The following is a 25,150-nucleotide window of genomic DNA, read 5'->3' as shown; positions in this document are numbered from 1 at the left end:
CTGTTAAACAACAGGACGATTGTGAAAGAAATCCGTATTAATGTATAGTAGAACGATCAAAGAAGTTCGAGTACACGACAAGCATGCTGTTGCTAGATAATTACCTCGAACTCGAAGCGAGCACTAAAGATAGGCCCATTGTTTCAGATCGCCGCGTCACCGTTTACAGATTTTCAGACGATATGCAATGCTCCGGCATAGCCTGTATGACCGGATGATCATGAGAAGTCTATAGAAGACGAATAGATTCGAGAGAAAATCGATGGGTAAGAACAAGACATATACACGTACGCCTTAAAACAGCAAATGAACTCAACGAAATTGACGCCATCCACACATCCCTCACCCTCGCTTACGACAACAGGACATTTCCCGAACACGCCATACTCACTCATATCCACCCTCTAACCCAAGTATCCACGTACCAGAAACAATCGAGAAACACCAAGACTTTCCTCATCTCATCGCGAGCTTGTTCAGATGGCAGTTGGTGGCCAATGCACGGGATATGTGGAGCAGTATCAGATCTGATGCGACAAACGTTGTTGCAACGACGTGGGTTTGTGGAGAACATGAGGTGAGGTGTTGTGGACGGAATCGCTGGCCTTGAGAAGGTGAAGTACTGGTTTGAATATCTTCTGCTTCTTTCTTTCTATCGTTCTCTTTCTTCATCTCATCTTTACTTTCTATCAGCAGGTCTGCTTCTGTTCTTGGTTTTTATTCATTCTTTTCTTGTATTAACTTATTTTCAATCGTCTTACTTATACAAATCAAATCAACACTATGCCTTCCTTCAAAGCCCTATTTCTCGGTCTCGCCGTCCCACTTGCAATTCAAGCTCAAGGTGTAATCCTCAGCGCCAAAGGCGACTCTGGAGTCAGCAAAGGCCTCCAAGGTTCGTACATATCCCAACCCCAACAAACATCACGAACTAATCATTTTGCAGTCGACCCCAACGACCCAACCGACGCAAACTTCATCTCCCTCGCCGAAGTAACCGCCAATGTAGTCAACGAATGCGGCCGCACCCTCCAAGGAGGCAACATCGACATCGGCGAGAACGTCGAAAACGCCCTCGTAGCCAACGAAGTAACATCCGTCAAAAAGGGTAGCGACGTCCTCGTCACCATTCGTCAGGACAACGCCAACGGAACCGGTCCTTTCACCTGTGACATGGATCAGACCGAGAACTCCCTCGGAGCAGGCCAAACGCCATTGACAGTCAAAGAAGGCGCCGCCGGGTCCGGAACCGGGAACTTAACTCTCACGGTCACGATGCCTGCCGATATGGCTTGTATAGGAGGTACTTCCCCCCTTCCCTAATTCAAAGAATTGCGACTAACACACCACAGCATCAACAGGAAACATCTGCGCCGTCCGCTGCCGCAACGCCCAAAACTTCGGCGGCTGTTTCCCCGTGCAACAAACCGACACCGTCGCCTCCAAGAACTCGCCCGAGCAGATCGCGACCACGCAGACGCTCGACGGCATCAACAAGCAGGTTGCGCAGAATGTGAAGGATCTGCCTGCGGCGGTGTCGGCGATCGAGGGCGCGAGTCTGGAGGGCCAGGGAAAGGCGCTCGCGGAGGAGATTTTGGCGGCGGATCCGGTGGTTGAGAGTGCGGTTGTTAGTTCGGCGGCTGCGACGGCGACGGCGGGTGCGAAGAAGGGGAATGGAAACGCGAATGCGAATGCGGGTGGGAATGGGAATGGGAGGGCGACTGGGGGGAATGGAAATGGGAATGGGAGGGGAGGAAGGAATGGGAATAAGCGAGCTGAGGCGGGACTGAGATGGGCGAAGAGGGATGTGTAGATCTGTGGGTTTGGTGAGGAAGTTTAGTTAAGATTTACATGACTTAGAGGACTTGCTTGTCTCATGATGATCTCTGTGAACGTGGCGCTCCCTTTTGGTTTCTGATTACTGTTTGTTGTTCCCACCTGTTTAGTTCGTTTTGGCATGAGTGGTGATAATGTCGAAGTGGCGAGAAGTAAACTGACTCAATGTGAAAAAGAAGCTAGACGCCCATAACTTGATAGAATATTGGGCCACGAAGGGGAAAGGGAAAAGATTGTCGCAGCTCCCCTCTACATTATAAATCAAGAACACATAGTCAAGGACTTACAATCAAGAGGTAGGCTGTCAGTAGGTCATCCGATCTAGGAGCAAAGTTTACGTGCTCCTCTAGCAGTGATTAAAATGAAATTACTACTAATTTAGTAATATCAGTTGAATGGTAAACGAGACGATATTTCATAACGTAATATATTTAATGGTATATATGTATCTAACGTATCTTTATGCATCATCACTCAATCATCTTCATCATAACCTCATATCCAATTTACCAATTTCAAAAACGCCACCATATGCATCCATATCCCCATCCCTCATATACAGCCCATCATATTCACAATCTCCCTCAACTCCATCCCTCTTCATATCGACATCAACAATTTAACTGCCATTCAACCCCGCAAACGGCCTACGAAAAGCATCCGCGCCCAACCACCCACCCTTCTTCTCCTCCCCAGCCGCCGCACTACTAAACAACGGATCGTATTTCTCCTCCCGGACCTTCGACATCAGAACCTGACTATTCCAGGCCTGCCAATCGTAGAGACCGGCTTCGGGCTTGAAGATGTCGTCGTAAGGTAGTTCCGCCATGGCGCCCATGAAGGTCTGGAAGGGCTGAGGCGCGGTGGTGGAGGTTGGGGTGGGGAGAGGGGACCAGGAGGGCGTGGGATACTCGTGGTGGGAAGAGGAGGGGGAGAGCATGGGGGAGGACGCCGAGGATGAGAGGCTGGAGATGGAGGTTGAGGAGTGAGAGGTTGAGAGGGTGGGTTCGTTGTGGAGGGATGGCCAGGTTGTGTCTTCGTAGAGGGCGTCGAAGGAGGAGAGTTCTGCTGGGGATGAGGTTTCGATGTGCGTCTGTTCGAGTAGTGGGTGGCTGGTGGTTATGGAAAGCCAGTCTGGCTCCTGGAGCTCGGTTTTGAGGGCTGGTTCTCGACGGCTGAAGCTTGGGATGTGAGGTTGAGCGGAAATCATGTCTGAAGATACCACCGAGGATGTTCGAGTCATTGGTGAGCTTGACTCTTCGTTACTACCTGCGGAACTGGCTTTTGAAAGCTTGCGCTCTGTTCGAGTGATTTGGCGTCTCTTAGCTCCGTCGGTCGTGTATGAAGGTCGTCTCGAGTTAACAATCTTGCCGGTTTCGTCTCTCCAAAGTCGTTTGCGAGTGGCAAGAACACCGAGTCCCTCACCGCCAGCCTCGTCATCCTTTTCCTTGTGTCGAGCCATATGTCTGTCTATTGCAATTGTTAGGCCATGTAATTGCAAAATCACCAATAAACTCCGGATATTGAGTTTTTTCCAACTTCATATTGACATACCAAGCAGATCACGTCTTCTGAAATGGGCACTACATCTCATGCAGGTATTATTTCCATCCTTGTGATTCAACGCGTGACGGTGTAAATGCTCAGACCGGGAGAAAGATTTACCGCAATTGGGAAAATTGCAGCCGAACTTCTTTTTCGTGACATTGTCCGCCGAGCATTTTGAATTGGACGTCGAAGCAGATGAAATGGAGTATGAGCGAGTAGTAGCTGGCGCCATGTTTTTGATTGAGCGAGAGTAACAATTACTTTCCTGTGAGAAATGTCGTAGCTAATGAAATCAAGCTAAGAAGCTGCGGGTGAGGCGTGCAGGATCAAGATGAGTTCAAATTCACCAGAAGTTTGTGAATCAAAGAGGGGTCCGAAGGAACCTGGAGGGGAAGTTCAGTATATGTAACATTGAACGATCCGTGGACCGTAGCGGAAAGATTTCCATTTATTTGACTTTATGGAGCACCCTCTGTGCAGGAAACGACCCACGACCGATGATCGGGCATGCTCAACCGCGTCGGGGTGCCAAATCAGGTTGGGCGTCTAAGAAAGCGTGCATCTTCATGAAGGGAAGAGAGCTTCGATGGAGCACCACTACTGTCGGCAAGGGCGCTGTGCTCCGTCGAAGGCGTTAAGTAGCAGCCAGGAGTAGCGCTCCAGTCCTGTCAACTTTCATACCACTGGCCAGGAAACTGCTTGTATGTCACGATTAGCTCGGCCGCGGTGGATATCTCTCAATCTACCCTCTTCTCCGCCTGTTCGACTGCAAACCCCTGCTTCGCGGAGCAACGATTTGGAGAAACCCTTGAGCATCACCAGCATCTGTACGCTCAATGGCGTAGTAGAGCAGGCGTGCTTGACACATTTCCGCCTCGACGACGTATCACTGGCATCGCAGGGTGGGTGAGCGCGAGGCATCCCACGCCTTCCCTACTGCAAGAGCGCAAGTTCTGCAAGCCGGTCGAGCAAGCTCTCCATGGACACAACATGTCAACACCGCTTCAACGGCGACAATTGCGCGATCAATTTGTCCCGTTTCGGCAAGTCCACCAGCCCCTCGCCTGCGCTCGCCTCCCCAAGGTCGTTCGTAACGTATCATTGGCCCTCCTTTCTCGCCTAGATTTAAGAGTGTCAGGGTCGTTTGTCGTTGGGATCAACCATCGGCTGGTGCTCGCTCGAGTGTGTCCTCTCCCCACAACTTCGTGAGCATTTCCTCCATACAGAAGCGCGAATTGGGGAATTGAATTACCCCTCTACCCCTCCATGGTGGGGCTGCTCAGCGCCAGGCGGCGAGATTGGGGACACTTGCTGGGCCCGATGGCTGCAAAGGTCAATAAACTACGCCTCTGCAGCGCTTGCCCGAAGAAACGGCGAAATGGCAGGCGGGGTGATGGCCGTGTGAGAGTCCAATATCTTATCGCGCGTGAAATGCAAGTGCTTATCGCGTTGTTCTTGCAGGGTCGACGGAGTATTTTGGACTGCTTGGAAATCAAAATAATTGAAAGATGACGACAGATATTGAGGCTTGCCAGCCACAAAATATAGAAAAGGAAACTCAAGTACAAGTATCTTGAGGTATGACGATGACTGTTCCGCTGAGAGATGTCAAAACGATACTGTGACACCTTCGGACCGTTTAGACGGCAATGAACTCATTGCCGTGAGAAACAGATCTCAATACAAAGTACAAAGCCGTGCCACCACACCATCGGCCAAAGGCCCGTCGGCCTCAATGTACCAGTAGTCTCCTGCGAACCATGTATCATATCCAGAGTCAACAGCACTTGTACTGTATAATTCCTCTCCGTCAGTCACTACAAGGTACACTTTACAAATAGAGGGGTAGACCCTCCACCATCGAGCTTATGCAGATGCGGCTATCGTAGGCCCATAGCTGCCTCGGTGAGACTCAATTGCTGATAGGCACGGCTCGAACGATTCAGACGAATGACGGTTCCTTGCGGAATTGAGATACGGAATTCATTATCAATGGTATGGAGAAATGCAATCCTCGATATCTATCGGTGTGACTCTTTTTTACAATAAAAATATTATTGTTGATTATTGTCCTTGCCGTGAACAATGCGAACTCCGCAGACCGGCTAGCTGGGTTCCCCTACACACTTACACGGCCCCGCGGCAACAGTGATACGGTCTTCGCACGCAATTCTGGGGCTGGTAGCACAATAATACTGGAGAAGTACTTTCTCCACGCCAGCAATAAGCGCAAGAATACAACTGGCTGTAAATAATAATGTGAAGGAAACAAAATAATAACAGAATTGAAATGGTACGATTCAGCACCAAGAAGGTCTCGCTGAGCGGCTGGGAAAAGATCGGCGTTTGGCAACTTTGCCGATTGCGGTCTGGATGACAATGGATTCATGGAATCAGCTTCCGAGTCAGGAATCGTGGATGAAAGGGTTTCATATGACTCTATCGAGCCGGTTTGTTTCCAGCCATTTAATAGTAATTGGTGTATGTCGATGCAACTGGCGAAGGACATGTAAGAGCCTTGGTGTTTAACAACAATAGTTGGACGATCTTCAGGATTGTCGATAAAGGTATAGTCCTCCATCTCATCAACAAGGGGTACTTTCCGAAGATCAACAATCGATATGCGCAAAGCTGGGTGGCAAGCTGTAACTCTTCTTATCGGGTAGATGGCCCGATTCCCTATTTTTCTCGAAACAATCTTACCCCGATGCCCGTTGGGTCTTACTCCGATATCCGAATATCTTGGGCGACGTTACGTTGTATGGATGCATGCATGCGAAAATGCCCCGATACCGGTATACGAAGTAGGTGTCTGGTTTCCTTCACGGAGTGAGGGCCTCTTGTCAATCCAGATCAACCTAAGTGGTATGCATCATGTGATCAGTATCCTTCTCGTTGTGCTGGCCTGGTCGCGAAGTATATTCCAGAGCCGTGATCGTACATTCTGTATAGCAATAGCTAGGGTAGCAAAGTAGCTAAAGCATGGCGAAAGCCTAGGAAAAGAATGCAAGAAAGTCCCTGAAAAAAGATGGGCGCGATGGACGACTTATATAAACTCTCGGCTAGCATTTACTCGACATAGATGGGATGATGTCTTGTATAGGCTACGCGTTATTGGGCTCGAGCTCGAGCAAGATCCGAGTGGACGCTGCGACTGCTCCGCGGCGCGATTGACACTATCCCACTTAACATCTGACAACCTCTTGGGTTCAGAGTTTAATTCAACGACAGCTTCGGCAAACCGAGATGAGCGGGTGTCAATATGACAGCCTCTGCTCATAGGTAGCATTGTGGAGTGTCCTGGTTGTACAGGTCCGTTGGTGTCTTAGAACAGAACGAGATCGTCCATAGAAGCATGCTACAGAGAACATAGAAATCCTAGAATGACTTGACAGAGCCCAGTAGAGCTTTGGGCCAGAATGTCCTCAACAAACGAGTGAATGACAGGAACAAAGTGATCAAGTCGAAACGTCCCGTCTGCTCTTGCCTCAACATGGCTCGGAGAAGCGAGGAAGGAACAACATCAACAAATGCTTGCATTTTGGGAGGATGCGCAGTCGCAGGCTACCAACGACCTAAAAGAAGTACAGTAGACAGCGTATAATAATATAGCTAGCGTCAACTGACGTCGATTGATGATCATGTAGCTGGAAATCCTTCGATGTGGATGATAGCTGCAAATACATACCTCGACACTCGTCGAAAGGCTATATCGCGTCAAATACGCTGTAAAAGCAAATCGAAAAAGCTGTAAAATATAGAAAATATGTAAAGCAGACTAAGCTCGTTTTGTACTTGTTCAAGACACAGAAATGCGAGCCACTTCGTTTGCAAAAAATATAGAATTGAGCAAGGGAGCACACCATGTTGATGTACACTTGCTGGATCAGTTCCGAGAACAACAAAACTCAAAATCTTCGGCTCAGATTTTCGGGATGTGTCACTTACTGTTGTTTCAATCTTGATAATCAAGATGCTGTATATTGGTGTTTTATCAAATTGTTGTTCGGTAACGGAGAACGCGACGAGTGATGGATATTTTGTCCCATAATCCCCGTCAATGTAATTGGTCAGGAGTACTTAGCCACGTGATCAAATTTGTGTCAACTTCAAAGAAAGTTATCCCCAAAGTAATCACCACTTGCTTGCGACATACTTTTATGATACTCAACAATCAGGACATTGAATTGAGCCCGATCTCTTATTGCACTTATGTCCAACGTCATCTGACTGGTCGGATGAAGAGACATCCTTTTGTATAAGGTTACCGGAGTTGAGGAAAATTCATAAAAAGCTTCAATATCAGCGGAACGAACGACAGAATTGAATCGAGATCGCCCATCTCGTGTTCCTGGAAACAAAATTACGATCCATCTGCCACGGTTTACGGCGACCAGCTCTCAAGACATTCGTCCAAGGTATACAAGCTAGCTAAGACTATGGTGCTTGATTTTCAAGGTCTCCAGCCCCGAGAAGAAGACATATTAAAGTGTCTTGATGTTGCTCTAGTCAAAGACTTAATCTTGCCCAAACTCAGAATTCACGCCATGAGACGGGTGTTCCTAGACGGCCTGTTTCTTTGGACTGCACCTCCGCGAAGATAAGACTCTACCATTTAAATGGCTTTAACTATTACTAGTGGTTCGCTACTACATCGAATATCATAGAGATAATTTAGCAACGATATGATGTCAGTTTTGTTGTAACTTCTGATACGACAAGGAGATTGGCACTGGAGATATCTCTTCCGGCGCTTCACACAAATCGGTAGCTTACGCTGACCTTTTTAGACGATTTTAATAATAGATATCGGTGCTCATTCTATGAAAGCTCTATCCAACTTGGCTCTTACTACTGGCTATATATGCAACTGCATTGCAGTGGCACACGACGAACCATCACGAACGCACCGAGTATCCGGGAACTCTTTCTATTCTCTGCAGCAAAAGCGTTGTCCCTTGTGGTAATCATCGAGTCAAGGAGTAAGATCGCTTGTATCACACCCTAGCTAATAATAGTGCGAGCTGGTGAGGTCAAGCGATGAAACCAGCTCTTATCATCTTGTGACTGTTTTCACTGTTCAGGACGACACTAATTTATGCAGAATGACAATACCGCTGAATTTAATATAGCATAACTTCAATATTATACGCTTAGTATTCGAAATTGGGTAGTCAATTGCTTCGAATAGGGTTCTAAACATTTGCAAATGTCGCCAATATCGAAACTATTCACACAAACATGTATAAAAAGCTGCATCATTACTCCGTACGAGCTGCAATGAGTATACGTAAGGACAGCCTAACAAACCCGGAAAACTGCTGCAATATTCGAATGTCATCTGAAAACGACCGTCACTTTAAAGACTTAGAAACACCTCGACCGAAGTCCAGATGAGCTGGGGTTCCCGATTTGGACGACTTGTGGGGCGCTGCATAAACCGTGCCGTCGGATCTTTCCACTCTGAAACCTTCAACACCGACAAAACCGTTCATACAGCTCCCCTGCTTGACAAGAGTGGTCAGAGTGACTTGGACCAACATTTCTACTCAACTGTGATGGTTTGATCTACGTGAAATACCACTAAAGACTCCGCACTGACAATGCAAAGTCAGATTCTCACGATTCTGGGCGACACAACAGCATTGTGCCCAGGCAAGAATGTGACTTGTTGTCACGTCCAAGGACTTTACCCAGATGGTAAGGTCTCGTCGTCGAGGTTCCGCTTTCTTCTCTTCTTGCTGCATGTTCTGTCGTATTCTTTGTTTTTGTTTCCTTTTGCTTCCTCTGTTGCTCTGCGAGACATGATGCCTTTTCACTTATAATTTTGTAATAAACCTATCGGAGTCTATCACTTGGACGTCCATGGTTCTTGATTCCTCGCTGGGAGAGGGTCCTCTCCTAATACCTTTGTTTTGCGAAAGCAACATGCAAAAACACCATCAAGATGACCCCGCCAGTGCGTCAACAAGTGGTGGTCCGTCTGCAACAGTTACAGTTATACAACAAGTCACAGTCAAAGACCCAGCAGCTCTTATAACACCAGGCCCAGAGCTTCGACTCGAACTTCTACGACGCGATCCTTTGCCTCAAGATAACAACAACTGTGGTCAGCAAATCCAGCAAGCCTCCCAAAGTGCTTCCGAAGCCGCAAGGCAAGCCTCTCAATCAGCTTCCCAGAGTATTCAACAAGCACAGCAGTCAGCTTCTGAAGCGGCGAGACAAGCATCACAGTCGGCTTCCCAAGGAATACAGCAAGCGCAACAACAAGCGTCTCAATCTATAGCTCAAGCATCAAGAAGTGCGTCGCAAGCTGTGTCGTCCGCCAGTTCTGCCATAGCTAGTGCCCAATCATCGGCGTCCTCCGCTATTTCGAGACTCAATGGATCTATGGACAATCTCAAAGCGAGCGCTTCGTCGGTTCAGGTAAGATGAGATGAGGAGGGGATTCAACATTGTGTAGCCCTTTGACCATCTGGGCTAACAATTTGTAGGATGGAGCATCTGTGGCCGTTTTACAAGCCGGTGCTGCAGTCGCTGCTGCCACTGGTACGTTGAAATGTAACTAGCAGAATAGTTGAACATTTGACTAATATGTCTCAGGATCTGCTGCTGCTGCCGGCTCATCATTCCTTGCAGCGGCTGCAAAAGCAACGCAAGGAGCCGCTTCTTCAGTGGCAGCTGTGGGAGTGAGTCCACTAAGCAAGAATGATCTTGATCATAAAGCTAATTATGTTCTAGGCCGCAGCTGCTTCCACAGTCGAAAATGCTAACAATGACGCATCTGCCTCTCGGATAGCAGCAGTCACCGCAACTCAAGCTGCACTGGCAATTGTAGGAAGTATTATCGCATCTGCGTTGATAACGATCTTGATATATTTTCTGATCATCAGACACCAAAAGAAAGCTAAGAAGAGAAAGCAAGCAAATCGATCGATATCACCAGTATCAGAATATCCATCGGATTCCAAATTTCCTCATTCCGACCAAGTAGGGACCACAATCGCTGCATCTCAGTCAGCATATAACGGAACCAGAGATATACCAGGGACCAGAGATGCGCCAAAGAATGACTCCGAAGTTTCTCTCTCGGATTTCCCAGCAACACCCTCAGGACTTGGGCCTTCTGACTTCAACAAACTCAAGTCAACATCAGTCGCATGGAATCCGTCCAATCCACCTCAAGCGCCGAAATTGGGACAATGGTTAAAGGTGCAAGATCCAACAGTATCGCCCTTCGGATCTATTCGTTTACCCACTGATACAAAATCCAACATGCCTTTGGGAGGACAACTCAAATCGCCACTTCAAAACTCGTACATCCCACCTCCGTCATCGACATATCGGCCCTCACCTGCCTTTGTTGAAATCGGAAAGGCCAAAGTACAACAAGCCATGGTTCGCTCCGTCACAATCTCCAAAAGCCAATCCCAACGTAAACCACCACCTCCACAACAACTTCCGCCCGCCGAACCATCACCACCTATACCTTCTCCTCCAAAATTCACACCAGACACACCGGTAATAAGCGCCAGCAAATACCCCGGCTATAGAGAAAGCAAAGCCAGCGTTTGGATTGACGATGTCCCCTCCTCGGGCATCCCAACCCCCAAAAGCCCAATACGAGAAACCCGTCCAGCGACAGAAGAAACCTCGCAGATGGAGCTCCCTGCCTCCCAAAATCCAGTGCGCACGACAGCGGAATGGTTAGACTCCATCCGCGACGCCGCTGATCCTCCACCCGCTATCGGATCACGCTCTTCTACGAGAGATATCTCGCAACAGCGGCGCGACTCGCGGAACTCCCGTTTTGGATACAACCGAGGAGGGTCGAACCAGAGACCTGGTTTGGGAGTTGGGATGGGCGGACCTAGGTCTACGAGACCGCCGGTGGGAGTGGTGCCGATGAAGAGTTATAATGGGGAGGTTGGGCATGTTAAGGGATTGAGTCAATTCTTTTCGGGCGATGAGAATGGGTTGGGGAGGATGGGGAGTGATAGTACGGGAGGGACTTTGAATTCGAGTCCGGGGGCTAGTAGGAGGGGGAGTAGACGAGGTGGTGGAGTTGGAAGAGCGATGTGATTTGGGGCAAAGATGATGTAATGGCAGGAATTTAGGTCGATGGAGGTTTTAAGAGGTAGGTGTTGGGGTGTTGTGAGGTTGGATTCGCTTGCGGGTTCTTGTGAATATATACCATACCATACCATACCATATAATTTGAATAGAAAATATATAAAAAGTAAAACCTTACATCGATGTAACGTTGAATGTGAATATCTCTGAGCAAGTGTTTGTTCTTAATCCTAAATTTGCGTTTTCTCTTTCAGTTGTCCCATGTCCACAGTCCAGCTGTCTATTGTAACATGACGCCAACCAACTTCAAAACCCATTGCCCTCAACACCCGTCATACATACCAACCGACTCTCCCTGCCATTTGACTACTCAGGTGAGAGCCGAACCATGGTGCCAGACGTCACAGTACCGTATATACGTAAACCACATGCAACATCCTAGAAGCGAAAGGAGCAATAACCTCATCCTCACACCTTCACAGCAAGTGACCTGCATGAAACCATGCCATCTGATCATATCAAGAGATCACCTGGTAAATATTATCAGCAATCAAGGAATACCGTAAACTCGCTAATGCCCTACCTAGATCAGTGAAGGGAGAGGCACAACATGAAGCGACAAATTGTAAACCACAATCATAAAATTACTCATATATTTCTAAACATTTAAAGAGCGTAATCTAAAGAGGTCTGTTTCCAAAAGAGCGTGATATCCAGGTCCTATACTCCTGAAAATGTGCTGGTACAATAGTAAATGACAGACTATGAGTGATGTAAACTCCATGTAACCGAATTACTGACAACGCCTGAGAGATGGGGTATTATTCGAAAACTCCGGTATGTATGTATGTATGCATTATATCGTTCCCAGCTCGCCCGCGGCCATCATCATGACCAGCAGCTCTTGTATATTTTTGGTGATTTTCTTTATATTGTTTCTGTAATTCGACCGCGATTGTAACCATTGATATCGTCCCCAGGGGTCATCATCGCCAGCGTGGTGGGCACCAATTCCAATTCCAAATCTCATTCATTCCTTTCTTCCTTCTCGCAATCATCGAAAGACGGAAATCTCGAGGCAAATTCGTTGCGGAAGGGCCTACCAAAACCCGCGACACCAACGGCTATCCCCGAATCTTCACTCAGAGGTGTCGGACATCACCATCCTCAGATGTCTCCTTCTCCAGATGCTTGCGCTCTGCGCTCCACTCGGCGTCTTGCTGAATTCTCCGTTGTGCCCACCACGCGAAATCACCGGCGCTGTCCGCACGGCTACGTTTGCGTGTATGTGTGCCATGGCTTGGTAGGTCCTGACGTTTGCTGTGGATCGGGAGGGTGGTGAGGGTGAGGGATAGAGGGAGGGGTTTGTCGAGCGCGAAACGGACGGCGCGCGGTTTGCCGTTAGGTGAGGTTGATAGGGATGATTCTGAGTATTCTGAAGAGCAGCTTGATTGTCTGCTGCGAGGGGTGTCGTCTGAATAGGTTGAGGAAGAACAAGACGAAAAGCCTGAGTTTGTTCTTCGCATACGTCTGAGTTCGTAGTCTCTCTTCTCGTCGAATCCGAATGCTGATTGTATTCCAATGGCGTTCATGTTGTGTGATTGAGGAATGCCTTTATACTTTGTAGCTCTGCTAAACAAGTGGGCGTTTGCAATATGTACTAGTTCTTTGAAAGTGGCTTGGAGATATGAAATGTCTTGCTGGATAATGAGGCTTAACGGTAGGAATCCGAGCTTACCTATATACCTACCGGTGCAGCTCACCCATGACGAAGTAAGAATGATAGTTTGTTTCGTCTTCGGTCTGCTGCTTCTGTAATGCTGGTTACCCGTCGAATGGGGTAAGGCGGTACGGAACAAGCCTTGATGCTCCTGTTGAAGGTTGATGTTGGTGCTGCGGGCGCGGATGCACTGTAGGGGTTCGCGGGCGGCGAGCACAGCCGGCTTTAGCGAGGCGTGCGAAAGGGGCTGAGCGACCAACCCTTGTGATCTTGAGGTCGGGAGATTTTGACAACTTCAACATAAACCTCACAAATTGCCCATCAACTCTATTACTTCGAGGTATCTGGCGATTTTCTTTCTATTTTAAGAACTCTGGCGTGAAATTGTATACCTCTTTGCTATTGCCTGGAAGTGGGTATTCCGATTACTGCCACAAAGCGATGCTCTTGGGTCAGGACGCCCCAACTCCAGCACCAGCACAACCACTTCGGATATTCAACCTTGACCTCATTATCAAAACACCACACGTGGAATCATCACATTCACCCTCTAATGATCCCAAATCCTTCAAAGAACCCTGTCTCTAGTCTTCCAAATGCTTGAACACTAGCGGAAGGAATATTTTCAATCCCGTGGATCATTAGCGAATGATCCCCCACGACGAAGGATTCAAGTGGCCAACTTCGAGTGCCGGTCAGAATGAAATCATTAGCCAAAGTCAATGGAGATTGATCGACATTTCAGTATCATCTGCGGAAGGCATATGCCCGATGATTGAAACAGGCAGAATTTGTTTCTTGTTTTAACGTGGCGAGAACGTAGTGGGTGGGCTATTGCTGATTTGTACGAGGAGGGTTTGTTAGTTGGTTGAACATAACTGGGAGTTAAAATTAGTAAGGTCTCTGGTGTCATCTCTCTGACATAGACTTATGGTCTAGTCCTAGGTCTTGGGCTTTACGATAACCACGAACGTCAATTTGGATCAAGTGCTTCGAGGAGACTTGATATCCGCGCTAGTTCCGGTGGCCAACTCAAGCTATGGAGAAACAACACAACAGTCATTTGATTTTCACTCATCCAGAATTGGTTTCCTTTGTTGATTTCCGACTTTCCTAGACAAAGAGAGACCATTGTCGTAACTGCCAAACCGAAATATCCAAAGACATGTCAGAAGCAAAAGGGAAGCAGTTCTCCTTGAACGCTTCCATTGTACAACACCAACTCACCCGCTTCTGTGGGACATCAACATAGCTCTTTCAGGTTATTTGTGTTGTATAAGACTGGCTACTTGTTGTAGTCTTCCATTTATCCAGAGAAAATCTCGATCTTACTGCCCTTATCACGCAGTGGACAAAAAGTTCCGGATTGTAACATCTGTAAATTTTGGTGTAATTCAACCACCATAAATCGCAAAAATAACTACAAAATACTAGAACGGTCAGAAAACATGGTCAGACAGTAGTCTATTATCTTAGAAATCAGTTTGGAGCGTATAGTTCTTGTCATTGTTGAGGTATCTCATTCACAGCGAGTGTGCAAAGTCTGAACTTTTTTGGTTCGTCCGCGTGCTTGTTTAAATCGCAGCTACTTTACAAAACAACAAAGTCACCGTCTATTGATCACAGTACTGAAATTTAGATTTCCTTTGAATTAGACCAAAGTTCGTACCATTATTACGACAATTCGAGATAAAGAATGCTAACCAACTGTGCTAAATTATATCACACTTTGCAATATTACTTCAAAAGCAAAAATGGTTGTATAAATCAAAAATTGCACGGTACACCACATCCAACGAATGTCACGGTAGACCAAACGCTTCACCATTATTGACAACTGTTTTTGCGATATCAGACACAAAGTCACGTTAATGAGATAAGGTGCTCTTGCAAATCACGTTATCAGACCTCCTTTGGAATACACCTTATGGGACAATGACTTATTATATTGTAAGTAATATAAAACATCAAATATATCCCATTAAAAATCTCACGTTCCATTATCACCTCTCATTTAATCCCATCTTCCTCCCTTTCAGTAAATCCATCAATTCATTACCACCCTCGCATCTCCCATTCCTTCAAAATTAAGATAAGCACCAAACACCGGGTATAATGCAATCATCCAACTCCCCAACCAAGCCCACATCCCACCTCAGCAGTTCCACCCTCACCCCTCATTTCTCAACCTTGAACTGTCCCAAATCCAATTCCAACGCAATAGGACTACCATAACCACCTCTCCACCTACACCTTATTAGCTTCCATCCCTTTCACCCAACAAAAAAGGATAGAACTCACACAGGACGTCCCCGCGCATCAAAAGTCAATCCTGGAATCGTACTCGCGCTTTCTTTTCGCTCTTCCATATCCCCACCCACAATTCCGGCATCCGCACTTATGAGCGCGAAATCCCTGGTGTCACTCCCCTTCCTCTCCACATCGTCATAGTATTTCTCTTTGGTGAAGGTTTTGCGGAGTTGAGTTCTTCTTGACGGTGGTGAAGGGGATGTGGATGAGGTGCTTGAGGAGAAACAATTTCCCATTTTTATTTTGAAGAGAGGGTGTGTTGTAAAAGCCACCGAATGCTTTATGGGGTTGTTGTTGAGGTATGAGTTTTGTGTTGGGTGAGAGGGTTCTGATGAAGGTGATACAAAAGTGCCACACGGAAAGCGAGTTACACAAATCAAACAACAAGGTTTCAATATTCAAGCCTTTTCTCTTTCAAGAAACGGACATCCAAATATCATATACCCTCCTCCCCTCCGACCCATTCTCGTCCCTTCTCTTCCACCCATCTACCATTCTCGCCACCCCACCTCAAAACCTCACATCTCCACTAAACCCAAAAAAAATCCATATCACCGAGAAAAGGACCCTGAAAAACTTTACTAATCGCCCTAATCTATCTCGTAACACCCTAACCACGACTTTCCAACCAATAAAACCTTGCCTATCGAGACCTAAGCCTTAAACTAGCGCCCGGAATCTTACACACCAAATCCCACCAGATCTACACACCAACACACACACCAACAGCCACAGCAACACCGCAAAGTAAGCATTCTGCATGCACGCAACCACGTGAATATGTCATTTGAACATTTCAATACACACCAACTCATCAACCTCCAAAACCCCAATACCCAAAGTCCAAGTATCAAACAAACGCAACCTCCAGATGAAAAAAATGCCTATCTTGCCAACTTCTCGTTGTCAGCCACATAAAAAAATCTTTCATATGAAAGACCCGCAATACCCAGAAAATACGGGTCGTTGGGAAACGGGAACATCCGCTGCTAACCACATGCGTAAAATGCCTATCTTTCAAGATATCTTTCTCCGTATCGTGCCTTTTTCTACGAGGCATTTAATTCAATTTTCAATTTTACATCTTGATTTTGCGGCGGTGAGACGAAAGACTTTCTTTCACTTGAAAATCTAGCCGCGGGAAAAGAGTCGCATCGCCTAGATACTTCGAAGTAATGCTAAATGTTGAAAAGCCAAAGCGTCAAAGAGTCAGAGTAAAAATACTAACATTCGTTCATACACACATACAAATTTCTTAAAATACAAGATTGGATATATACGCTTCCATTCCTGAACCCTCAGACAGACAAACCAATGAATCGCTCGAAATTCTCCCCAGCATGTTCTAGGAAACCGCCCAAGATTGCAAGATTAAAAAGTGCCACGAGTGCCAGCGCCAAGAGAGTACACACAGAAGAGGCTATTCCCCGCTGAAAGATGTTCCGTATTCCCTTTCTTCATATCGTTGAATTTCCAGTAATTTTCCCTCCAAATCAAAATCGTGCTCGTATCTTCATTATTTTCCCATTTTCTTTCGTGAAAGGATTTCACAATTCATCCTTAACTGCCGAGGTAGCAGAACCAACGGCACTGCTCACACTGCTTGCGAAATCCTCGACCCCTGCGCTGGCTTGTTTAACGATATCACTTGCACCCTCTCCCGCAGAGGCGGCAAATGAAGCAAGTTGAGCACGAGCTGACTCTACAGCTGACAATAGTCTCGCTTGAGCGCTTTCCACAGCACCTTTCTCTGGCCCATAGATAGCTTCACTGACCTTTGCTTGGGCAGTAGCATAGGCATCTGCGGCAACTTTGGTAGCGCCTTCGAATGATCCCGTAGCTGTACCATAGATGGCTTCCGAGATGGCCTTTTGCGCAGATGAAGCGGCGTCTGCAATAGAGCTTGAGGCTGCTTCGGCGTATCCGACAGTAGTACCGTAGACCTTTTCGGACGCGACACTTTGCACGGAACTATATGCAGAGGCAGCTGCAGATGATGCTTGTTCAAGCGTACCCTTCTGAGAGCCGTAGAATTGAACGCTAGCTGCCTCGACGACGTCGTTGACACGGGAAGAGGCAGTATCTAAGATGGCTTCGATGGTTGGAGGTGGTGTAAAGACGGAAGTGACTACTGAACTTGCTGATTCATATGCTTCAGATGCATATGAAGATGCAGATGAGACGGCGGCTCCAGCGCCGGTATAATAAGCTGAGCTCAATCTGCCATACACACTCTCAGTGAAAGCAGGTTCTTTACCCACAACCAATTCACTGATGATTGACTGGACGACAAAGTACTGGGACGCAGCGGCCTCAGTGGCCTGAGCTCCGTACTCCTTGGCTTCTGATAAAAGACGTCTACTGACGAAGTACGGAGTTGGTGCTCCATAAATCTGCTCACTGGCCTTGGTGATAAGAGCCTCCCAATTCTCGCTGGCTTTGGAAGCAATTGATTCAGTAAGTGGAGTTTCACTGCCATAGACAGCACTGGATACCTGAGATGCGAGAGATTCTGTGATTGGAGTTTCACTGCCGTAGACAGCGCCCGAGACTTGAGAAGCTCCCCCTTGGACGTTTGCTGCGAGAACAGACGATACACTGGAATAAGAGCTTGATGCAGCGGCCATCGCAGCGCTGTATCTCGACGAAGCCATTGCGGCTAGACTAGCGGTTGGAACAACGTCCTTATTCGCACCACCACCAAGAGATGAAATGGAGGCTAAGAGTGAGCCCAACTGTCCAGAGGCTTCGGCCACAGCATTTGAGTAATATGATTGAGCGGTACTCAGAGGTGCCTCGTAGGCGTAGGTCGCTGTCGATGTAGGCATAACTGCAGACGAAGCTGCTGAAATGAATTCAGTATAGCGGGCGTGAGCCATACCAATTCCTGCATAGTACTGCTCTTGCATTTGTGCTAGTAACTTCTGCTTCTCCAAATCGCCAGTGGTAATTGCAGCGACATATTCTTTGGCCTCCTTGTACCTAGATGAAGCTGCATTGAGCCCTTCTGAGAGACGAGATTGAGCCAAAGCGCTTGCAGATTCTAGTGCTCCGGGAGGAGCACCGTAGATTGCGCTAGATACAGACGAACCAGCCGCTTGCAATCTTGAACTTGCTGCAGCAACGGAATCCGAGTATGCAGCTTCAACAGAGCTGAACATCTGTTCGTGGACAGGTTTTGGCTCTCCAGAGATCTGAGCAGACACGACCAAGCGTGCTTGAGAATATTGAGCAGAAGCTCTGGATAAAGCATTGCTATAAGCGTCACTAGCTCCTGCAGCAATAGACTGAGTAACCGGTGTTGGTGTGCCGTAAATAATTGCGCTGGCACTATAGTAGTTCAAATTAGCAGAGCCCTCCAACATTCGAATCGAAAACTTACGCAGAAACGGCGTCAGCATATCGACTTGCGGCAGCACTGGCCACAACCTCTCCTGTTCCCTTCTCCGCACCATACAAAGCAGTACTGGCTGCAGCTAAAGCACTAGAGTATTTCTGTGCGGCCAGTTCAGTGACTTGGTATCCTGCAGTTGTTGATGGTTTCAAAAGCGCCTCGCTGACGGCTCTTGTGATATCAGCATACTTGTCACCAGCTTCACTTGCCATGCTTTGAACCTTTTCGCTAAAGGTGTCTTCGTCAGAATCATCAATAACATCCTCAAAGACGATTTCTCGAGCCTCAACGTGTTGTGCCATCGCACCGCCCCAAACTTTCTTTGATGCAGTACCGGAGACCGAAGATGCTACCGAGCTTGCAGAACTTGATGCATCTGTGACACTCTTGGAAAGAGAGCTGGCGATGGATGATGTTGCAGAGCTGAGGGAGCTTGAAGCTTTAGAGGCGCCGTCCGAAACCCGGCTACCACCAGCGGAGATTGAAGAGCTTGCAGCGTCTGAAAGACTAGAGGCCGAGCTGGAAACTGCAGAGGCTGCTGACTTTATTCCAGCTGTTGCCTTTTCGGCCATTCCAGGCTCCTCCCCAACAATTGAAGCAGAAGCTTTTGCAGAGAGGCTGCTCGCGCTCTCTGTAGCAATAGACACTATACTCTCTACAGTCCCCTGCTGAGTTCCAATGATAGCGCTAGAAGCATCATTCGCGAGACTGCTAGCGCTTGAGCTAGCAGCCGAAATAACACTCTCGACGGTCCCTTGCTGAGTACCAACAACGGCGCTGGCGGCTGAAATTACACTCTCAACGGTACCTTGAGTCCCAACAATGCTTCCTGAGACTGATGCTGCAATAGAAGAAGCCGAAGACGCGGCATGCGCAGCAGATGCTGTGGCTTTGGACACAATCGACTCGACGGTACCCTGCTTAGATGGTGCTACAGCCTCTTGGGCTTCCGAGATCTTCTGTTTGATGTTCTGGCCAGCCTTCACAGCTGCTGCTGGCATATATTTATGACTCCAATCGTCGCTGGTATCGCCGGCAGACAGCTTCCAGCGCGCAGTCTCCTTGAGGCTGGCGAGTTCCTTGGCAGCTTCCTCGGCAATATCCATTGCTTTCGTCTCGACCTCTTGAGAAGCTGACCGAGCGTATCGGATACCAGAGTGCTCAGTGACAACCCTTTCCACATCACCACGCCAGTGATCAAAATTGCCTTTCAACTTGTGGTATTTTGTCCAATCTTTGTGAGTGATGCCATCGGTCCAGGCCCATCGCATTCCTATTTCTTGTAGACCCATGTCTCTGATGTAATCCAAAATTTCAAATGTATCTGATGCAGCTTGACTGACAAGCGAATTCGTCTCATCGTCAAAGTTCTTTCTCCAAGTTCGTACGGCTTGTGCCCTATCCTTGATTGCGATTCCAGCTTTGCGGACAGCGGTGCTGATCTCTTCCTCTGATTCCTCAATATCCTCATTGTTTTTGATAATCGAAATGACGTTGCTCTTCAGATTCTTCAATGACGACTTAACTGTTTCTTCCAGCTGTATAGTGAGGGCTTTTCCAACTCCCTGAGCTTGCCCTTGAACTAGCTTCTCGGTGACCTCAGTCATCCGCTGCTCTAACTCGTCTGATCCTTCATCTGCTGCTTTAGCAAACTTCTGTTGCCAGGTTTTAAGGTCATTAGCAACAATTTCTTGTGCCTTTGCCCGAATCTCTGCTTCTGATGACGGGGTACTCTGGACGGCCGTTGAGCTCGATGTACTTGTGGTTTCTTCGACGACAGATGATGGGGAAGGAGTCGATTGAACAGATTCTGTTGAGGCAGTGGAAGTTGATGTTGCTTGAGTAGTGGCTGCAACTGAAGTTGTACTAAATGGTGATGATTAGCTCTGTCCAAGAAACGATGGATGATAATATCTTACCTGCCTGCCTCCTCAACCGCGGCTTTGAGCTTTCTGCCATCTCTGTATCTTCCCAGACGCTCGCCAATTCTCACTAATTGTGGCTCAACATTCTCGCCGTACAAGATTCTGATTTGAGGCCAAATAGTACGCTCAAGGAAAACGTAGCCAGTAGTCCAAGCCCACTTCGTGTATGGGAACGCGGTGTTGACTGTGAAATCACTAGCACGGAGATATCCGTCCCGGGCGTATGGTTGGATAGCAGTGTATGTTGGGAGGATATTCCCGTAGTATGTTTGGAGAGCATTGGTCTTGACGATTTCATAGTAAGGAGCCGTTGCTTCGTAGGCCGTGTTGACATGTGGCCCCAGGGTCTGTTCATATTTGCCCTTAGCAATCCCCTGGTATTTTGAGACCTGCGGTTGAATGTTCTTCTCCCATTGTGTCTGGCCAAATGCCTGTGCTTGCGCAACACGTGGAGAACCATACTTCTTCCCAAGATTGATCGCAGGTGTGATAATCTTGTTGTCTGCAGTAGTGTAATATGGCCGGGCGATCTCGACGTATCGTGCCGCGTACGAGTTATAGTATGGTTCGAGATATGGAGTAACAGTGGTTCTTATCTGGAAATATGGCTTGCATATCTTTGGAGATGTATCCGTAAGTTGATCTATTGTTGAAGGACATCGGAAGAGGATAGTAATAATCGAATACCAGGTTAATAATCTGGCTTCGTCAGTCAATAATCTCTACACGACGGCTGCCAAACATACCTAGATACTATGCTGAAGACACCGTATCCGCCAGCCTTTTTCGTCGTCCTCGATGGTGTCAACTTTGGAGATATCGCCTTTCCATTCAACGCATCGCCGTTGATGGCTTTGCCGTTGGCAGCTTTGCCATTGATAGTTTTGCCGTTGGCTTTGTGTCCTGCCTCGGCCGGCCGTCCGTTAGATTTGGCACCCATCTCTACAGCATACAATTCCCAAAGTTTTATTTTTTGATGATTATGTTTGACGTCTCTGGCCCCAGCGGAGGACTTTATGGGATGAAGGAGCTAGGTAGGTAGCTTTGGTGGATCTGACGCTCAAACACAACACGGACCAGTCGAAGGATTCGCGCGGTTGATGTCGAACAAAAAGCACACCGTGTAAACAGAAGCGCAACTCCTGTATAACGGTCGGAGGGTTGAGAGATGAAGATAAATAAAATCAACTCGAGGCTGGAGTCCGGGCTCCAATCAAGCTGTAAATATTGCGTCGATACAAGCTGTGTTCCTTGTCCAGTATTCCTCGATCTGGGTGGAACTGTCACAAGCTTTGACTGGCAGCCCGCGGTTTATTGGTGCAGCGAGCAGGAAACATTAGCGGAGCCAAGCCAAGGAACGTCATCGTACGCGGGAAGAGTGAACACGGCACGCGCCTTGGATAGTGGTATTCGGGACCGATTGCATGTTATTCTCTTATTATTTGTTTTTAAACGTTCACAAAAGATATAGAAATAAGTCAAATTCTTATTTACCCAGGCCGAATTGACTTTCCATTTATGCATAGGATAGGCTATTAAGTCTCCAACTAGCTGCTTTGCCACACCCGTTGGACCGCTGGAGATACCACTAAGGAGAATACTAAGCAATACTTGATTTTGTTAGACTGATAATCATCTCACTCTGAAGTTAGTCAAAGTAAATCGCGAATTTTATAAGCTAGACTCACTATTCTATTTAGTTCAAGTGGCTAAGTAGGACTCGACATGTATCAGTGCTATCGGTGACGCTATCAAGAATTTCAAGACGTTCCAAATTCTGTAACAAATCTATACTAATGGCAAATGACAAAGTCTGGTATCGAGACAAAGAACTCTCATAAACTATAAATCCTCCTTACCCTCCGAGATTTATACTGAAAAAGCATGTCCTTCCTTACGGGGCTACCAAAAAGTACATACGAACATCATGTGACCTTCTGATCAGTCCACAAGGTCACATGTCGCTGGCATGTCTCGTTTAAACTGGGGCTCTACTACAATAGGATCGAGTCCTTCAGCTCGAAAAGAAGCCACATTCTTTCATTTTGTGTTCTTTTCATCAATTTCGTACTCTCCGTACTCGAAGTTATATTATTTTCCCTAAGGGATATGGATCCCTTTTCCGTGACCGTGGGTGCTGTCGGCCTTCTTGACTTTGCGAATAAAGTCACAAATGGACTCATCGACCGATACCAAGCATTCAGCTCAGCTCCAAGGCAAATGCTCGAAATTGCAGATCAAATTACCCTTTGTGCTGGCTTGGTGGATGTCTTTGCTAAAAGCGTGGATGGAACTGGAAAACAAGATTTTCCTCGCAAGTTCAAGGCCGATGCTGCAGGATTGATTACGCAGGTGAGTTTTCAGAAAGAACGAAGTTGGGAACAGAATTCAATTATGACATGTTTCGCGCCCCTTACCACCTTGAATCTATTGGAACTCATTGAGGTATCTACAGTGTTATAGCATCCTAAAAGAAATCGAAAAAATGATACCTCATGGGTCCCAGAAACCCGGATACACAGAACGCCTAAAATACGCCTTTAGCGACGAGAAAAAGATCAAACAACAACAAGAAAAGCTTAAACAAGTCCAGCACATGCTTATGTTTATGACCACCTGCTGGATGTATCAACTCCCTAATCAACCTAAGGAGCCTCAAGTCAGTTCTTCTGCTGGACAGATTCCATTCGGCAGTTTCTCTGGTTTCATGCAGCAACTTCCACTAGAAATTAACATCAAAGACCCGAATGCTAGTTCCGCACAGAGCATGGGATACGAAGCAACACTAACTCTGAAACCCATCGAACCACCGACTGGTTGTCAAGGCAAAGAGCAAGAGCTTAAACAGTCACGTGAGCGTATGGATGGTAGGAAGTTAAGAGGAAGTTCCAGGAGTAGAGAAACCAACAAAGCCTTGTCTATGTATGAGAAGCAAGCACTGGAAAACATGAGAAGGAGTTCTTATTTTTCGGCAAAACTACTCAAACCACCTTTTACAGTACAGCGCACTTCGTTCAATTTAGATCCTCCAAACCGGGACAGATCTGAGAGAGATCGCAAGGAGGAACATTCGGAACAAAAGAGGACTGAATTTGCAATGAGAGGAAGTGAAGATGAAATGCCTAATTCATTGATGACCAAGGAACAAGCAGCGAAGGGAGTTGAGAACATACTCTCAGAAGTAAACTCCCCTCTTCCTCCTACTTCATACTACCTAACTTGCAAAATTAGTGGTTTGACGACGACTCCGAACTCTCAGACATGGAAACATATCACACGCCATCCCAAAGCCCCGATGAAAGTCGTCCAGGCCGCAAAGGCTCATCGCCAAACACACGTCACATAATTATGGTCGAGCCCGCTCCATCAACATCTCCAACCCCGCGCAAACTTGATCCATCACCTAGTGGAGGACTTTCTTCCAGCGATACACGCCCTTCGCCAAAAATCGGTCGACGTCGAAGTTGGGACTGGCAGTGTGACGGGTGTCAGAAAACGGTCCGTCTGGAACTCTCGTGTTGTAAGGGAGTATAGTACTAATGAGACATAGCTGTTTTACTCGGATCTGCGATACAAATGCAGAGATTGTGATAACTTTGACTTCTGTCCTCATTGTTACGATGATATCTGGCATCGACATCCGAAATCTAGTTTTAGAGCCAAGCAGGAACTTGTGGATAAATTCTGAGATGACTTTTTGGAAAAACTAGACTATTACGATATTTTTTATCCCGTGAATTCACTTAATGTTCTTCTGGGGATTTCCACGCCAATAACTTTCTATGGATAAGCCGGACTGCAGAGGCAGATCAGAAACAAAACTGTGTTCCAAACTCCAATATCTGCCGATCGCCGACAACTGTTTCCAGAAATACCCTCTTTTCTAACGATATTTTTAAGAATTGTTGGTAAAAGAAACCTTTACTCATCCTCAGCAGGCTGAGCAGGCTCAGCACAACCAAACGCCTCTCCAGCTTATACACTTCATCAGCACCCTCTCCTTCATCTTCAAACTTTCACCTACCACATCCAGCTGACAACATTTACCGGTCAAATCCCAAGCCTTACAGACTAATATAGCTGATAATACAATTGCACCTCGACTTTCCACTCCTCTTTATAACTCTCCCTTCATCCCTCCATCGTCAGCTTCACATGCGCCAAAACCTATAAAGGAAACTTCGTCATGGTACTCCAGCCACGCATTTTCTTCATGATGAGGCTTCTGACAGTGTAAGTTAGCTTCGGCTGATCCTGTGCGGAACCAAGGAGGTGGAGATTTAGTGGAACGCGACGGCCGTTCCCGAATGGTACATATTCTTTATATCGTTTACTCCGCTTCTT

At 47.0% G+C, this 25,150-nt stretch overlaps 7 protein-coding genes across 7 annotated transcripts; 3 read left to right on the top strand and 4 right to left on the bottom strand.

Annotated features, from left to right (window-relative positions):
* Positions 1–783: 783 nt before the first annotated feature.
* GLAREA_06056 (uncharacterized protein) lies at positions 784–1,813 on the top strand (the record flags this gene model as incomplete). The annotated part of the gene is made up of 3 exons (XM_008081470.1): positions 784–895; positions 947–1,303; positions 1,353–1,813. 3 exons carry the CDS (start codon positions 784–786, stop codon positions 1,811–1,813), a joined length of 930 nt encoding a protein of 309 aa, XP_008079661.1.
* Positions 1,814–2,455: 642 nt separating this feature from the next.
* GLAREA_06055 (C2H2 and C2HC zinc finger) lies at positions 2,456–3,616 on the bottom strand (the record flags this gene model as incomplete). The annotated part of the gene is made up of 2 exons (XM_008081469.1): positions 2,456–3,306; positions 3,391–3,616. The coding sequence occupies 2 exons, from the start codon at positions 3,614–3,616 to the stop codon at positions 2,456–2,458; spliced, it is 1,077 nt and encodes a 358-aa protein (XP_008079660.1).
* Positions 3,617–9,312: 5,696 nt separating this feature from the next.
* On the top strand, positions 9,313–11,466 carry GLAREA_06054 (uncharacterized protein; the record flags this gene model as incomplete). The annotated part of the gene is made up of 4 exons (XM_008081468.1): positions 9,313–9,810; positions 9,879–9,933; positions 9,988–10,073; positions 10,126–11,466. The coding sequence occupies 4 exons, from the start codon at positions 9,313–9,315 to the stop codon at positions 11,464–11,466; spliced, it is 1,980 nt and encodes a 659-aa protein (XP_008079659.1).
* A 1,133-nt stretch (positions 11,467–12,599) lies between these two features.
* Positions 12,600–13,049, bottom strand: GLAREA_06053 (uncharacterized protein; the record flags this gene model as incomplete). The annotated part of the gene is made up of 1 exon (XM_008081467.1): positions 12,600–13,049. The coding sequence occupies one exon, from the start codon at positions 13,047–13,049 to the stop codon at positions 12,600–12,602; it is 450 nt and encodes a 149-aa protein (XP_008079658.1).
* Positions 13,050–15,354: 2,305 nt separating this feature from the next.
* GLAREA_06052 (uncharacterized protein) lies at positions 15,355–15,723 on the bottom strand (the record flags this gene model as incomplete). The annotated part of the gene is made up of 2 exons (XM_008081466.1): positions 15,355–15,424; positions 15,479–15,723. 2 exons carry the CDS (start codon positions 15,721–15,723, stop codon positions 15,355–15,357), a joined length of 315 nt encoding a protein of 104 aa, XP_008079657.1.
* A 1,311-nt stretch (positions 15,724–17,034) lies between these two features.
* Positions 17,035–21,746, bottom strand: GLAREA_06051 (uncharacterized protein; the record flags this gene model as incomplete). The annotated part of the gene is made up of 4 exons (XM_008081465.1): positions 17,035–18,817; positions 18,870–20,747; positions 20,801–21,505; positions 21,553–21,746. 4 exons carry the CDS (start codon positions 21,744–21,746, stop codon positions 17,035–17,037), a joined length of 4,560 nt encoding a protein of 1,519 aa, XP_008079656.1.
* A 1,169-nt stretch (positions 21,747–22,915) lies between these two features.
* Positions 22,916–24,494, top strand: GLAREA_06050 (uncharacterized protein; the record flags this gene model as incomplete). Its single annotated transcript, XM_008081464.1, has 4 exons — positions 22,916–23,158; positions 23,262–23,987; positions 24,038–24,304; positions 24,357–24,494. The coding sequence occupies 4 exons, from the start codon at positions 22,916–22,918 to the stop codon at positions 24,492–24,494; spliced, it is 1,374 nt and encodes a 457-aa protein (XP_008079655.1).
* Positions 24,495–25,150: the final 656 nt, after the last annotated feature.

Source organism: Glarea lozoyensis, assembly GCF_000409485.1.
Source record: "Glarea lozoyensis ATCC 20868 chromosome Unknown GLAREA15, whole genome shotgun sequence".
Taxonomy (NCBI): Eukaryota; Fungi; Ascomycota; class Leotiomycetes; order Helotiales; family Helotiaceae; genus Glarea; species Glarea lozoyensis.
The sequence above is the reverse complement of the archived record's forward strand: the minus strand, read 5'-3'. Positions and strand labels throughout refer to the sequence as shown.